Here is a 17,535-nt window from a genome sequence, read left to right on the forward strand (position 1 = left end):
GTGCTTTCTGTTTGAGTTGTTACTGTTTTGAGTTCATATGTCAAAAGTTCAGATGCTGTTATCTGAGCATTTTGTCTCTGCCTTCATTTGTTAAATTAGTCCGTTAATTGATGTCGTTTGAGATCTCCTTCCCTTCGTGGAGCTTCTGCTAAGACAGATCCCTTGTACAGAACCAGCAAGTTAATATTAGCTGTTTCTTAAGTGAGACACTATCCTCTGTGTGCCTTTTGCAAGCTCATAGGAAATGCAGCTGATGTTAGGAAGCTTGGGTGGGGACTACAGGGAGCTGGCAAATACTACAGAGTTTAGTGCCAGACATGCTGACACAACAGTACTTTACTTGTAAAAGTTTTCTTCAGGCTGCTAATTCTGTCTTCAGAGTAACTAGAACTAAAGCAATGTCTCTGATGCCAAGTTAAAATAGCTAAAGCAACAGTTTATGGGAAATTAAGAATGCCTGTTTCTTTTCACGGTTTACATCCTCAGAAATACTAGGAAAACGAACAAGCTCCTCTCTTAATGAAAGGATGAGTTATGAACAGTGCCATAGAATGGATGCACTGCAAAACAAGCCCCATCTAACTGTAGCATAAGTGGCAAAAACAGCTGAAAGAGGGAAAGGCTAGCAGTGTGAAGTCTCTGTAAATACAGAGCTCTGTCTGTTTTCTGTCACAGTTTCCATTTATGTGATATGGCAGTTCGCAGTCGTATTTCCTAAGGCATGCTTTTAATAACTACCCTTAGCCTTCAAATAAAAATTCTTTACTTCAAGTGTATCTAGACATTGAGAAATGCTGTGGTGTTGAATGTGAATGCTGTTACTTAAGGTGATATGGTCAAACTCTGTATAGTGTTTTTTGTCTTGAATTTGCAGTATTTCTGGTCCATGTAAAAGCTGAAGGAGTAGTAAAGCAGAGCTTTGAAGGTCTGTGAAAGTGGAATCTCGCTTCTGTTTGTTTTGCAGGAGTTCAGGGAGAGTGTGAGTTGCTGCTACCCCGCTGTCTCCATTTCTGTATGTGCAGGTGACATCATGGAGACAAATCTTGCAGGGGGAGGCATGCCTGATTTATAAAAGATAAAAACTGGTGCAGTGTTGGTAGAAGGATGCAGCTCAATTACATAAGCATATTGGCATTTTTTTTTTGGACTTCAGCACTGCTCCGAGATTGTAGGAAGAGCTTCCTTCCCTTCCCGAGTGCTAGAATTACTTAACAGGACTGAAGTGTTGAAAGAAATGAGATTTAGATGGTAAATTGAATCTGTTCAGTGTTTGCTTGGTGCAATATACCATGCCAGGTTAGCTTTAATGTTATTACCCCTTTTATGGGAAGCAGCTGCATTGTGCTCTCCCACAAAAGTAAAATCTCAGTAAAAGATTCTTTGCCTAGAGCAACTGGATGGCAGTATCTTGCATCCATGAGAGGCACTGGCTTCTGCTAACCTCAGAATTGTAGATCACCTATGAAGTCTCTTGTTCCCTGATTCTTTTATCAAGGTAAAGTGAAATATAAGCAATATATAAATAGAAGGAAAGGCTGTTTTAAAATCATGGAGGTTATTTTGCATTAACTGTTGTCATATGAAGTCAAAACTGGATTGAACAGTTTTTCTCTGTGGTCATCTTTTTCTTTTGTAACATCTCTAATCAGCTCAATTCTGCAACACTGATGTATTTCAGACTAAGGTTCGTCTTTTCCTGAAGAGTAGCATTTAGAAAGTTTGCTTTTAAATCTACAAAACATAAACTGGTGCTTTCTGAAACCTGTGTAGGAAATTGCTGTGTAGCCCATTACTTGACCAAATCAAGGTGTATGGCACACCATAGATTTTTTGTGCATCTGTTGGTGGCAATCTGTTCCCATGTCTCTCTGGATGTTCTGTAGCCCATCTGTAGGGATTATACTTCTATAGTGCCTCATTGCTCACAAATTGTTGCCTGTGTTGTTTTTCCTCCCAAGTATGTAAATTTTCATTCTGAACTAGATCCTGGGTTTAACAGTATGACTGTACCAAGGAAGGCATATGTATCTTAGCTCCACGTAAGGGGTCTGGAGATCATGTTTGGGGAAGAGAGTAGAGGCTTGTTTAACAAAAGATTAATTTCCTTTGAGGTAATAACAGAAAACCTGTGGAGAACATTAAGTCTTTATCTTGGTCCCTGAAATCTGTTGAATGAATGAGGATCTGATAGCTATAATGGTGACCCTCAGCTTCCAGGGAGGAGCTTCTTTGTTGGGTAAAAATTGTGCATTATCACTGAAGTGATCTGGACAGTCTCCAAGATTTAAACTGTCTCATGGGATGTATTGCTGGCATTCTCTGTGGCCTGTTTAAGCATTTCTGTTTACAGATGTGTAGAGTCAACTATCTGCAGCACAGGGAGAGTGCACTTCCTGTGGGTTGAATGGTGTTGCTTAACTGTGGTCAGCTGAATTCCTTGGACAAGACTTGAATTTTTGTAATGTAAAATCAACAGTCTTTGCCAACAATAGCTGGCAATGAATGCGTGTGCAAGGCTAGCATGAATTAATTTCTGATGCTGTATTAAATATTGTGGACTCTGGATTTTGTTTTTTTTCCTGCATGGTTCTGACAAAAGTGAGCTGCAAGAATGGCTTTGTAATTATTCATTCCAGCTTTCACGCTAACTCTTTACTTCTGAGCAGGGTAAGAAACTATAAATGTATGCAATTTTTATAAAGCTTTTATAAAGCTTATGGACAAATATGTGCTTTGACTTCAGAATGCTTTTTCATAAACTTAGTAGCTGACACCAGATTTATTAGACACTGATACAATTTGAGTATCAAACTTATATATGTATAATTTCTTTTTTTCAGATGGAGCAATTATCAGATGAAGAACTTGACCATGGTGCAGAAGAAGATAGTGATAAGGAAGATCAGGATCTGGACAAGATGTTTGGGGCATGGCTGGGGGAACTGGACAAGCTCACACAGGTTAGGGAGGTTTCAATCATCTCGCAGAATAATTCTTTATTAAGTATTGCATGTTGCTTTTCAGTTGAATCATAACTACTTAGCACTGCTACTTGCAGCCAATTAGACTGAAGTGTGTGGCCAGCTCAGTACTCTTCAAATATTTCTAAATTGGCTTGTTTTCCCCATCTCAAAGTTGTTAAAGTCGTTTTTCAAAACCTGCTAGTTTGAGCTTTCCCAAAGGCAGCTATGGAACTGGTATTTGTCCTCATGTATATGATGAAACATTGACTTAAGTTGGCTAGAGGTAGGCTGTATCTCCAAACATACGGTTGGACATTGTCTAGCTATGACAGGCAGTATTTATTTGTTGCGCCTGAAGAGCAGTAGGGCACAAGACATTGTGAATGTTGTCACTGATGACATGGTAAGGTGCCCTGACACACCCTGGAAGGCTTGCCATTATTCCAGAGAACCCTTCCTACAGCTGATGGGACATTTCCTTTTGGAAATGTCTTCTTTCTAGGGCTTTTTCTTTTCTTCGTAAGCAGATCTTGCATTTTGTGTAGTATGCCAGACTCCCAGGGTGATAGACCATTTCTCTGTGACTATGTTTTTTTTCAACCGTGTGAGCTGGCCCCCCTGAATAAGGTATTTAATCCCCTCCCTCTTTGTCTTAAGAAAGGTATGATACCTCAAGTTTAATAAAGCTAGAGAAGAGGTAGCTTTTCTCATCTTCATCATACCCAAAGACTGAAGGAACATTGAGCTAATCCATGTGACAACATTTCAAATTCAGACTTGCCTCTGATACCTTCTGGTTAAATTTCTGCTTGCAAGATCTAAATGTAGAGAGCACTCTAGGGGAAAATGATTTTATGATTCCCCCCCCCCCCCCCCCCCCCCCCCCCCCCCCCCCCCCCCCCCCCCCCCCCCCCCCCCCCCCCCCCCCCCCCCCCCCCCCCCCCCCCCCCCGAACTTGTACATGTAGGAAAATAAAGAATCCTGTCTTTTGAGATGAATGGAAGACAGTGAAATAAATCTGTGTATTTATAGGAACTCTTGTTTTTTTTTAACTTCCTGTGAAGGATTTCTAACAGTAATTGGGAGGCGTTTTAGAAGCATGGGCTCTGTAAATTATCTCAAAGGAGGGTCTTCACAGAAGAGCACAGTGGATAGTCAGTCTTAGTTTTTTTGTTCTCTGCTCCATTTTTTTCAAGTATGACCAGCCTAGAAATATAACCATACTTTACTTGGGGCTTACAGCAACGCTGTTGACATACAGGCTGATGTCTCAATGGTGATGTCTCAATTTGCAATGATTATCCGTGCAAAGTTATTAAAACGTACTAACAGATAGTTAAAGGGATGACCCACTTTATTTATTTTTCTCTTTCCTATTACTGTACAACACAGTTTGCAAGGTAGCCTGACAGTTGCCCTTCTTTTGTGACGACTGAGAAATGACACTTCCCCAAAACTTTGAATGACCTCATATGGTTTTGTATAATAAACAAGTTAATGCAGTTAGTTGTATCTCAGTTCGTTTGATGAAAAGTGATTGTGTTCTGAAGCAGCTGTCCCAATAAAGCCCGAATAAAGGGGGTGATTAGAGCTAATGAGCTCCAAAGTGCATTCTCCTGCATCTCATCATTTGTTTCTATTTATCAACTGGATGCTAAAAGCAGTAGGAGGAAGGGATTTTTTTTGCCCCCGAGTTCCTTGAACTTCCTTTTTAGATTTTCTAAATGTTTATTTGTGGGGGAGATTGAAAGTAAGGCCCAGATTTCTCCCCAGATGCAAGTTCTTCTTAAAAAATTTGTAGTTGTTAAGATGCCCATGAGATCATTTGAATTCACTTTGCCCTCTTTGATGGTTGGTCTAATAAAAGCATTATAAAATATAGTCACAATATTTGCAGCACAAGAGCAGTGTTTGGCACTGATGCAGAGTGCATTAACATTTATCCAGCACTAGTTATCCTACTCTGTGGTGCAGGTTAAAGGAAGGGAATCTTGCCTTGCTTCTTATGATCATGCAGACCTAAGCTTTTGGTGCTGTTCCAGTTTTTAGCAGTTCTCCATACTGGTAGTGAGCGTTATAATGTGTTATAGAGAACGTACCCTGATAATAGAGTATTTCATGTGTGTCTCTAAGGATGTGAAATACTGAATTTAATAATTAAGATAAAACACTTTTTAGATGGTTTAAACTCAAATGTGTTTGTTTTACAGGATACATGTTGTGGTAATTCTATGTGTTCAACCTGAAAGAGCCATAATTTGCCTATTGTGTCTCCAGTTTCACTGCTGCCTCTAGGGTTGTAGACAGATGTATTATTTTTATTTTTTTTTTCAGTTATCCTGTGTTGGACAATATGTAAGCTCTATGAAAAGTACCAGAGGTGAGGTTTTTTCTACCTGATGGAAGACAAGGCTGCATCACTTGCTTCTCCTTACTAAGTGATGGTTGACTTCCCAAAACAGTGATTGATTTGTTTGTTTTGAAGTTCAAACCAAACTGAGGAGAGAAGGGAGTTCAGCAAAAATAAATAGTGGAGAAAAAATAGTGCATTTGATTTTTAACAAAAAGCTTGGTGAGAAACCTTGTTCTGTTGGAGCTAAAGAGATGCATTTCTTTCAGACGAGCATACCTTCAGGAAAGCTTTATTGGAACAACTATTGCTTAAATTCAAACCGTTTGCAGGCCTGTTGAGCCTCAGCAACAGCAACAGCAAGAGCTATGTTCCTCATGTAACCTTGTCACTCCAAGGGTACCAGTTCCAGACCCGGTCATCTTGGGTCACCAGCTGGGTGATAGTGACCTACTCCTTGCTACTTAAAAAATACTGGTATTTATTATAATATTATGCTCACATTAGCCTTCAAAGCATAACTTAATGTATTAGGTAGAATTATGTCTCCCCCTCCTAATACTAGTTTTTCTTTAAAAAATTAAATTACCTTACATAAACTGACTGGGGTTTGCTTTCATAATTTAGTGTTTTTCACAGGAAAGACGAAATGAGAAAAATGTCTGAGTTTAGCCAATTTTAAATCCCTTTTAATAAAAACCAGTTCTTCATGGAAGTCTTTCGTGTTCTTATGCCATGCTTATGCTCATAAGCTAATGATGCATTTCTTAGAGAGGATGCCACAGTTTTGAATGTGTTTACACACTTGTGCAGTTCACTGCAGATTCGTTGTTACAGGTAAGCCAGCTGTCTGTTTCAGAGTGAGCTGGTACGTAGCACCACTTAAAAATGTATTTGGAACATAGAATCATAGAACAGTTAGGGTTGGAACAGACCTTAAGATCATCTAGTTCCAACCCCCCTGCCACGGGCAGGGACACATCACATCCAAGGCTCTGTCCAGCCTGGCCTTGAACACCACCAGGGATGGAGCATTCACAACTTCCCAAGCCAACCCATTCCAGTGCCTCACCACCCTTACAGTAAAGAACTTCCTCCTTATATCCAATCTAAACTTCTCCTGTTTAAGTTTTAACCCATTACTCCTTGTCCTATCACTACAGTCCCTAATGAAGAGTCCCTCCCCAGCATCCCTATAGGCCCCCTTCAGATACTGGAAGGCTGCTATGAGGTCTCCACGCAGCCTTCTCTTCTCCAGGCTGAACAGCCCCAACTTTCTCAGCCTATCTTCATACAGGAGGTGCTCCAGTCCCCTGATCATCCTTGTGGCCCTCCTCTGGACTTGTTCAAAAAGAATGGACATGCTTCCATTCTTTTGATTCTAAAAGAAAGAAAAAACAAAACAGAATGTGTTTAACCTTTTTTTTCCATTGAATATCTGATGTGTATTTCAGTGTTTGAAATCTAAAGCCTGAACAAGAGTTGGTGGTTTGTTTCTTGTTTTGTTTTGTTGTTTTTTTTTTTTTAACATGCCAGGAGTTTTTGAAAAGCTTCTCTTAAAGAAAGTTACTTTTATCTTAAATGTTTGCTTGCCCAGTTCCCTGTCAAAACTATGTCCTGTCTCTTTTTTTGTTTTTTTTTCAGAGTTTGGATACAGACAAGCCTGTGGCACCAGTGAAGAGATCACCCCTCCGTCAGGAAACCAATCTTGCCAACTTCTCGTATCGCTTCTCCATGTACAATTTGAATGGTTTGTTGAATTATTTACCCTTTCAAATATTAGTTTAGGGAAAAAAAGGCCAACCTATTCCAGCTATAAATGAGAGCATTGTAAAATATAAGTACATTTAAATATACTTCTAGCTGAAGTGAGAATATTTGCTGAAGGCATTGCTTTCTGGTGGCACAGAATTTTTAGTATCTTAAACCAGTTTCTTTTATAGAACTTGGTATCTGAGAATTGTAGCCTAGTTTTTATACAGAAATAAATATTCTGGGATCTGGGCTTATGAAAGAATGAATTGATGTGTAACTGTTAAATGGGAAAAAAAAGGCATCTTCATGGGACAGGATGCAGGAATATAGCTACAGAATGCTTTCATAGTAAAAAAAAAAAAAAGTTTTTCTTTGTCTTAAAATAGCTTCCCCTGGTTATAATACAGGAAGCTGCAGTTTAATGGCTTGAGTAGTTGTATAGTATTTTGTGGGTTTGTGTTTTTTTGTTTTCTGTGGTTTGGGTTTTTTTAAGCAGTGTCACATACCTTGAATTGCTTTAGCAGAAAATGCTTAGCAAAACACCTACATTTCTTTTGAGAAGTTGAGGCATGATATTATACAAACGTACTTTTAGATTCTGTTCACAGGACAGCAGTTTAAACTTTTCAGGTGTGATCCAAACAGTCCTAGATTTCTTCTGTCAGCAAACGTATTTAATCAAAATAGTTTGTTGATTTTTGGGTTTTTAGTTGCCCTTAGAACAGTCAGGATTAGTAGTGCAAATAAATTTCTGCTTAGCAGTAAGCAGAGATTTTTGCAATACAGATGGGAAAAGAAAATACAGCTTCCTTTGTTCCCTTAACCTAACTGTTAAACCTGATAACACAAAGTGAAGCATTTCACAGATGAATCAAGTGACTGCATGTACTGAAATCTTGTTTGTTGCAGAAGCCCTGAATCAGGGGGAGACTGTGGATCTAGATGCTCTCATGGCTGATCTCTGTTCCATAGAGCAGGAGCTCAGCAGTATTGGGTCTCATTCAGCAAACAATGCTGCGGTGAAACGCCTTGCCACAGAATCCAAGGCTTTGAAACCACCTGCTAGCCGAACTTCTGCTAAGCACAGCAGCATGAAAGGATTATCCTCATCTGGTAAGGTGACTAAACCATCACATGCCAATGTATCTTTGGATGACATCACTGCACAGTTAGAGAAGGCCTCTTTGAGCATGGATGAGGCAGCCCAACAGTCTGTTGCAGAAGACACCAAACCAGTAGTTACTGCTCAGCACAGGAGGACAGCATCTGCTGGCACAGTGAGTGATGCTGAGGTGCGCTCAATCAGTAACTCCTCCCGTTCCAGCATAACCTCTGCAGCTTCCAGCATGGATTCCTTGGATATTGATAAAGTGACAAGACCTCAGGAACTGGACTTGACATCACAAGGGCAACCAATCACTGAGGTAGAGTGTCACTACTTCAAGATTTTGGCTTGGTTTGGTTTTGTTTGTTTTTCTTTAAACTCATCCATCCATTGTCCCTCCCCATGCTGACACTCCTAGCTGAATATCTTCAGTGCAGTAGGGTTGATTAAAGATTAAGGCTGTTTTGTTTTGTTTTTTTTTCTATGGACCTCATCTGCTGTGGCTACTTCTTTCTCTGGTTTTGTTCCTGTGTGCAAGACTCTTTTAAAGATTCTTTTTTTTAACAGCTTTTCCCATCTCTTCCTTCTCTTATGCCAGTCATGGATTTTAATGTTTTATAGTTGATGGGTTTATCCTGAGTAAATCTCATATATTGCTTTTAATTTAAGTCTGAGGAGCACACAGCTGTGGAACAGAGAAAGTATAACTGACAAGACTACATTCCTTTTATAGTACACTTCATACACATGAAGCAGCTTAGTGCCTATCTGGAGCTATGCTATGCCAGTAATTTGCTGCTACTTAATATTCTTGTTTAATGTATGACAGGGAGACCTGTTTGAAGCAATGCACAACACAAAAACAACTGGGCTGAGGTGCAGCAAGAACAGATGTTCATTTGGTATTTTGGCACCTTGGCATTGCTTAATCAGAGGGGAAACCTTTCAGTAAAACCACAGGCAGTTTGGGAACATTGAAAGTGATGGTGACATGTGTAAAGAAATGAGAAAAATGTTATGGTGAATTTACAGAACTGAAACTAGAAGATGTCATGTAGAAATACTCTCAGAAACAGAAATCTGGCCTGTTCTAAAGTCAGTTGTACTAATATGTGTGTTCTCTTTTACGGGAGAAAACTGGAACAAGCAGAGTTTATTCTAATCAATAATTAACACTAATTTGAATTAGCTGTGCTGAAAGCATACCTCTGCCCATCTGCAGCAAAAGTTCATTTGATATAAAGAGTGAATGATGCAGGCTTGTCAGTGTAATGATCAGCTCCACAAGGTCACACTTAAATTTAAATCTTTATTTGAAGTGGTAAGAAATGACTAAGCGACAGTTTAGGTAAAATGTCTCTTTGTAGAAAAAATTAGTGTTCAGTATTTATTTTAAATTAAATTATCTAAGTTTATTATTTTATTGGAGATTTGTATTGAGTGAAGCAAACCAGAGGTAGATAGAAATGTATTCTTTTCTCTTAGCAAAGTTAAAATGCAAACCTTTGCAGTATTGCTGTAGGCCTAAGTGCTGCAACCAGCCTATGACAATCATCAGTTATATTGCTGCTTGTCAATCATCTTCTTTCTGTAGTATGACAAGGCTTCTTTTGGTGTGGGGTTTTGTTGTTTGTTTTTGGGTTTGGTTTTTTTTCCTGCTATTCATGCTGATATCTCTTCGTTTGTTTTGGAGTTTTCATGTAGGAAGTTAGGCAATACTTCATTTTTGTCTCTCAGGCTAAAAAGATTCTTCAAGTAATTGCTTCTGTAACTTGCATAGTACAAGAAAAACTTAAATTTTGTATTTCTTAATTTTTGAGAAACGCAGAATGTTGTCTGCAGTTGATTTTGCAGGTCTCCCTCTAGATCTTAGCCCCTCTTACTTCAGGAGTGATATGCTGAGGCATCAGTAAGTTTGCCCATCTTGTCTTCTGTCTCTCCAATTCTTGATGCGGCATGAGTAATCAACAAGCCACCTCTTGCTATTCTAAGGAACTTAATGTTGGTGAATCAAGAGACAGAGGTCAAGAACTTGCTTTGTCTTCACAGGAAGCTAATTTGTGTTGCTGCAAGTGTTGCAGTTGCTTTCTGTGCTCTTAGCCAGTGACTGCAAGGCTCAAAATCACCCCAAAAGCTTTTCTCACAAAGACATGCAAGCACTGCCTTTGTAAACCTGGTGATTGCTTCTCATAAGAATGTGGCTATTGTTTCTCTGCCCAGATAAGTTGATAAGAATGATTCTTTTGAAGGAGGTAACCAGAAAGTGTTGGTAATTTGAGAGCCAAATTCTGCTCTCAAGCAGAAACCTCTACACTCGGTAACAGTGCTGCTTTGTTTTTGCTCTATCCTTTTTCAGTAGGCTGAAGAAAGTGTTGAACTCTGAGAAATTTTCCCCAAGTTTACAGAATTGGTGTTCAGCTGTTCAGTATTAAAACTGTGATGGGATGGGACTTTTTCAGAAAAGGGGAAAAAATCACATTTTTTGAGTTTGTGACAAACTCTGTGGTGGTGGTTTTGAAATTAACTTCACCTTATAAATGGACAAAAACCCAAGGATTCCCCGGTAGAATCATTGAATACAAACAAAGGAGTTTGTTTGCTTTTTCATTCATTTAGTGCCTTAAAACCACTGTTCAGGGGTGTCCTGGGTTCAGCAGTAGCAGTCATTCTTCTTCTTGGTAGCTGGTGCAGTGCTGTGTTTTGACTTTCGGCCTGGGAACAGAGCTGGTAACACTGATGTTTTGGTTTGGCCAAGGACTTTGTGAGCCTCATGCTCTGCCAGGGAGGAGGGGAAGCCGGGAGGAAGCAGAGACAGGACACCTGACCCAAACTGACCAAAGAGGTATTCCATACCACAGCACGTCATGCCCAGGATGTAACTGGGAGTTACCCGGAAGGGTATTTCTCTTATCATTATTATTATTGGTGGTAGCAGTAGTGATTTGTGTTATACTTTAGTTACTAAACTGTTCTTATCTCAACCTGTGGGAGTTGCATTCTTTTCTAGTCTCCTCTCTGTCCCTCCTGGAGTTAGGGGGAGGGCAAGAAGGGGGGGAAGTGAGTGAACGAGCTGCCTGACTGGGTTTAAACCACGACAAGGGGTTTACTAATCTTTATGGCTAGGTTGTAAACTGAACCAGCTTTTCCTACTATGGCTAAATTTCATCCACCCACCCACACAGTTGACTCAGTGGTGCTGTTTCTAATAGAGGACATACCTCTGAGGAAGTAGACTTTGAAGAGGACATAGTGCCCATGTATTAAAACCAAGATTTTATTTTTTTTTTTTAATGCAGAAAGTGGCTCTGGCCATAGCAGATCTGTTGTAAGATTTGTTATTCTCACATAGTGCTTCAAGTTAACTCTTTTCTTTTGCCTGTCTTCCTTGAGACTGTAGTTAAACTGACCTTTAGAATTTTTCTCTGCTGCTATGGCTCTTGCAAAAAAGGTCAGTGATTTGGCAGCTCTGCCCTTTTGACTGACCCTTTCTGTCCTCTCCAGGTAGTATAGGTACTTTAAAAAGTCATCCTTTCTTCTGCAGCTTAAAGGTATGCTCTTCCTCTTGTGATTTGCAGTAAAACAGTAAAATTGAAGACCATTTTGATATGGGGAAATGCTTGTCTGAAAAAGGATATTAAGCTTTGCAGTTATTAATTTCAGTATTCTATCTTAGAGAAACAATTCTGCTATGTATTTTAAGAGCTTCCTGACCTGGAAATGTAAGGAAATCCTGTAAAAGAACTGCCTTTCAATGAAGTTATGCATAGTTTAGTATACCTTCTGAGTGATAATAGTGACAAATGTCATGAAAAGAGGCTGAAATTCTACAGTCAGCCAAAATGGGAGGGTATGACTTCCCTTTCTTCTCATCCTTCCTTCCCTAAAGCTCTTACATTGTCTCATCTCTTACCCTGCCCCATCTTTGGTACTTAAACACACCAAAACATACTTTTATTCTGGGGCTCATTCTATGTTATTTGGGTGAATTGCAAAGGCTCAGAGGAGTCTTGTGTATGCCGATGTTTAGTAGGATTGTAGCCAAGAACTGGAGGCTGGAAGGGACAGCAGGAATGCACTCATTGGTAATAATGGATTATTCAAATCTTTTTGCCTGAGCAGTTGGACAGTCACCTTAGAGTCAAGGTCTTCATCTTTCTCCTAGTGTTCTGTGCTGCAGGAACTTCTGGGACTGAAGATGTATCAGCATCATGACAGATGGTAACACTCTGTTACCTGTAGTCTTATTGGCTTTGTAGTCTCAGGGTCTTGTCTTGGCGGTATTAAGCATGGTCTTGTCTGCATTAATGTTCTCCAGTCTCCTCTAAGCACTGCTGAATAAGAGAAGCTGTTTCCACCCCACCCCAGGCCCCTGTAATTTTTGCTGAATTGAAATTTGTCTTTCACAGAAATATTTTCCAAATCCTTGCTTGAACAGTGTTCTTCCTTAAATTTGTAGGTTATGTTTTGCCTTCTGTGCTTCTAGTTGTGTAATGAGTGGCATACATTTAAATCTTAGTTTTTGCCTGTGGAATACTTTACTTGAATCTAGATTGAATGAGTGATGTAATAGCATGAGATAAAGGTAGGGGAAGTGACAGCTATATGACTAATTTGTCCCGCCACCCACCCATCTTATTTTTTTCCTTCCTCCTTCAGTCCCTCTGCCACCGAGAAATTGTCTTTATTTTCAGTAAGCTTTTCTAGACCAACAGCAGAAGAAAGTAGTAGAGAGAGAACAGTGAGCTGGGCTTTTCATGCTCATGTTGCTAGTTATGTCTGAAAGGATCTATTTATGGACAGTCGCTGTTACTGTCCTGCATCTACTCACTGAAGAAGTTGCAGATAAGTTTGAAGTCTGCCATCTGCACAGTACAGTATCTCCTCCCTCCCGGTATGATGGAGTTCTTTGTAATCCAGTTTGCACAGCTGAGAGATTCTGATTTCCATATGAAGACAGAGCATAATTTGGCAGTTGGTAATGCCTCTTCCCCTCTTCTCCTCCCTCCCCCTTGCCCAGCTTTTGCTTAAGTTCATTGTAGTTTTAGGCTGGATATGTAAGAGGTGAAAATCATGACAGGGGACTGCAAGTGCATTAGAACAACAGGTTCTTTGATTACACTTGGCAGGGGAGGAGGTAGTATATAGTAGATGTTAACATTTCTTTGGGGGAAAACAAAGGAGCTTTGGAGGCATGACACAAAAACAGTTGTAATGTAAGCTAAACACATATAGAGAAATATGTGTTGGTTAATATCTCCAGTGGGATAAAGTGGAAAATTTGAATGGGCATAAGTAAAGACAGTTTGTGTTTCATAGCAATTTTGCCTTGTTTCTTGTATGGACATGTTGTTGCTAAAATAATACTTGCTATGCAGTGGCATAACACAGAAGCTTTTCTGCCCATTAACAATCATTGTAGGTCATGTTTCATCTGTGATTGCCAAACGTTACATTGTATGAAAATGCAGTTAAATTTCTCTATGCAGAGAAATCAACCTGTAATGTATATGTATGGTCTTTGGTAGGAAACAGTGTCTTAAAATAGAATTGGATTGCTGAACCTCACGTAGTATTTGTAGGTGATTTAAAGGACAGTTGTAGGCTATTTTAGCTCTTGGAGGAGTAGAGCGTTATTGGCTCTTGTATTTTGGGAGCTTAAAGTTTGAGTAGTTTTCCTTATGTTCCATGCTTTGTGTGGTTAGCAGATCCAAAGGATGTTAGTCTCAGATTTGGGACAGTAGCTGCAGATATACAACAGACAAGACGTAACAGATGTTAGTTTTCTATTTCTTCTAAAGACTCTTAAAAAAAATTAAATTAATTTCATTTTCTGCCAGTTTTATTATATCCATAGTTTTGTACACAAAGTGTATTCTGGAGAGTTTCCAGTTATCCTTTTCCTAAGTTGAAAATAGTGAATGGAAAGACTTAATTTGAAACAATTAGACAGTCTCTTCCTCTTTTTCTTTTTTCTGATTATTAGTCACTACATATTTTTTAATAAGTCAACAGTAAAGGAAAATTGTGCATATCTTGAAGCACTTTGGCTTTCAGTTTTCTTGGCATAAGAAGTGTGAGCCATCCAGTTTTCAAATGTTCTTGAAATAAATGTAAAATGACTCTTCACTTGCCAGATTTTTGAAGGCTTTCAAAACATCCTCTGAAATAAACATATCAGTTTATAAAATATAAACAATACTTATGTATTTTGGTGATCAAATGTGCTTGGCATTTATCATGAAGTTTATTCATGACAGTAAAACAGTTTTCATCATATGATGCACTAGAACCCAAAGATTACCAATACACTCTTTCCAGTGCTGGCAAAACTGACTAAAAAACTAAATTTGTTCTTCCTCAACATTATACTTATGGAATCTGCAAAGCAAACGACAGAATGGAAGGGTGGGTTATTTTTGCTGTTTCTTTGGTTTTTTTTAATCTGGTAAGAATTTTGAATTGGGCTTCAAGAGAGACATTCTAAAAGTTTAATTCACTGCACATACATTGCATAGTAGGTTTTAAAAATTGGTTTGTATAAATTTAAAAAAAGTGAAAGGAAAATGAGAACCTAAACACTATCCATGTATTGGTAAATCTTGTTTCTCCAGTCAGCATATCCAACTTATTTCATAGCCATGAATTTAAAAGTCACCCTATGATTTTTATTTTTTTTTTTTTTTTCACATAAGAGGTCACTAACTAAGGTACAGCAGGAGCCATAAAACATGCAAGAATGTATTTATCTTCTGAGATTGCCTGTCAGCTTTTCCTCACACTGATGAATAAGCTCAAAAGTTTCCTCCCCGGAAGGAGCAGGAAAAATGGACATTGTGATACATGTCCTATTTGACACAGCTGCCTAGCAAAGCTTGCTATCAACTCAAAAAACAAAATTATACTGTATTTTTTTACCTTATGTATGAACTCTAAAGGCATTGTCTACATTTCAATGCAGTTCTTTCTGGCTGTTCTGTAGTGTTGGATTCTTCTCCAGTAGACGAACAGCTGAACGAGTCAAATTCTGCTATTCAAAATGTATTTATCTGCAGTTAAAATTGCTTCTTCAGAAACTTTCCTGTTAGCCCCTTGCGTATGGCAGTAGTGAGATGGTTGTCTCCAGCAAAGCTGTACTGTATGTTAGAGTTTGCCTGCGGTGTGCTGCCCTTATTGCATTGTGTTCCTTTAGAGATACAAACACTTGATGGTTTCTATTCTTTAGCTGTTCTGACTTCTTAAGATGAAGGTGTACAGTTCAAGGTTCATCAGCCTTCCCTTTCCAGTTGCAATAAACTTTTGTCTACTACAAGAAAAGAATGTAAGTTGGTGGTAGTCAGCTGAGCTGGTACCCTCTTAAAATTGTTAGACTTCTGTGTGTGTGCGTACATGTGCTGTTACAATTAGTAATGCTAACAGTAGAACAGCTGCTGTTGCTGATGGAAGCTGTCTGCAGTCCAGTGACCTTTTTTATCATTTTTAGCTTCCCCTCCTACCTCTTTGCATGCATTGATTAGAGAAGTCACTATTGCAGATTTTGACGGTTGTAGAAGACAGTTTGAATTGGGTGCCGAGTATAAATAACCACACTTTAAATCTCACTTGTATTTAATAGGATTTATTGAGGAAAAAATATATTGTTCATACAGGCAAGCTAAGAAAATGGTTGCTCAGAGGTTGGAACTCTTACTAGATTCATCTGAAAGAGACAAAATACCTTAGATCAATGACCAAGCAAATCTAGGCAGCATATGTCTCAGAAGCAGCAGTTTTGGACCAAACCATTAGGCCTGAGTTGAGAAATGAGAATTCTTGCCTTATGATGTTACCAAATTTTGTCAGAAGCACTGCAGAGAGTTGTATGCTTTGATTGCAGTTTCCAGTGAAGATATCACTCTGTAAGTTGTTATTGAGTAATGGAGCTTTTAAAACAGCCAATTTCTTTGTAGATAGACCAGTCCACTTAAAACCAAGACAAGTAAATTCCTTTACTTTTTCAGTATCATTTAATTGACTAGGGAAGAGAAATACTACATCTGTAGGAAATTATCAACAGTTTACTTGTTTGTCCTTACTTCAGGTTGCCAAAAATGTAATTTGTAACAGATGACAAATTAAGAACACAGCAGCTGATTATGAAACATTAAACTCTTAAGAGGAGAAAAGAATTTACGCAGCTTTCTTCAGTTGCATACACTTATAACTTAGAGGATGAAAACTTGGGTTTATCAGGTTTCTAAAGGATTTTAGACCTAAAAAATGAGACTTTATGTTCTGGAGAAACAGCTGAGAACTGTCCTTTTAGCTGTATCTGTTTTGTGCATGCTGGTTTGTGTTTAGTCTGTTACAGTGTAATAAAACTTGTCTGCAAATACAAAGAGAAGTCATCATTTTAAGTTAACCAAATTTACAGCCTTGGTTGCAGTTGCCTGTGTTTGACATTTAGTAGTCTCATGTCTGTAAAAGTTCAAGATTTTAGACCAGTCACATCAGTGGTTTGCTTTATGAATGCGAGTTTGAGTTTTTTCGTATGCCTTACCTGCTTTTAAACAAAAGGATAGGTTTGTGACTTCAACTCCCCAGCTCTGTATATCCATTCTTTTCTGGTGGTTGATCTTTGAATCATTTGATGTCTACAGTAATTTTTTAGAACTGATTAACAGTTTAGAAGTCAGCAGACATATAAGCAAATGTTACTTAATATGGGTACTACTTGGTGTAACAGGCAGCAGCTTCAAACAAAACCAATTAAAGCTATGTGTACTTTTATTGCTTAGGTATCTTAGCTACTGTGATGTCTTGTTTTCTATGCCTCAGGTAGAGCCCTTCACACAATGAGGTATCTGATACTCTTTCTCAAACTAACACAGTTAACATGAAGTTTGGTGAGGTGTTTTCTTTTCCTTCTTTCAGTCTTCTACTTGATACATCTCTTCGGATAGATGTGAAATTATACTCCATTTTATTTAATTTTTCATGTTTGTTTTTTTCTTTTGGGAAAATTCCATTGCTTGAAACCTCTTTCCTGTTCATACTAATTTAGGTCCATGCTGGTGCTGAATTGGGCAGTCTAGCCCCATTTTGTGTTGGCACTAGTGTTTGTGCAGCTGCCTAGTGATTTGGATTAGCTTGTGATCTCCCTGAAAAATAATCCGTCTGAATTAGTTGTTTGCTGTTCTGCTGGACTGCATGGTCACTGCTGTTCACACAAAAGATATGTGAGAGCACAAGGCTGGGGGAAGGTCAGGACTGCCTCTTTCTTGTGGCAGTTTAGTCTTAAATCTCTTAAAACCAGTACTGAAACTAAGCTTGAAGTGAAATGGTCTATAGCTTTTGCAATGCTTTCTGTCCTGCTGCATCCCAGG

General features: G+C 38.8%; 1 protein-coding gene across 4 annotated transcripts in view; it reads left to right on the top strand.

The window, feature by feature from the left end:
- RAPH1 (Ras association (RalGDS/AF-6) and pleckstrin homology domains 1) overlaps positions 1-17,535 on the top strand; it is a 94,334-nt gene that overhangs the window by 35,816 nt on the left and 40,983 nt on the right. For all 4 annotated transcript variants that reach the window (XM_062640647.1, XM_062640646.1, XM_062640648.1 and 1 more), the window contains exons 2-4: positions 2,841-2,960; positions 6,958-7,063; positions 7,978-8,492. In XM_062640647.1, coding sequence (XP_062496631.1) covers positions 2,841-2,960; positions 6,958-7,063; positions 7,978-8,492 — 741 coding nt within the window. The remainder of the gene's footprint in view (positions 1-2,840; positions 2,961-6,957; positions 7,064-7,977; positions 8,493-17,535) is intronic.

This window comes from Pezoporus occidentalis, unplaced genomic scaffold (assembly GCF_034315485.1).
Source record: "Pezoporus occidentalis ecotype Australia unplaced genomic scaffold, CSIRO_AGI_Poc_V1 ctg66, whole genome shotgun sequence".
Taxonomy (NCBI): domain Eukaryota; kingdom Metazoa; phylum Chordata; class Aves; order Psittaciformes; family Psittacidae; genus Pezoporus; species Pezoporus occidentalis.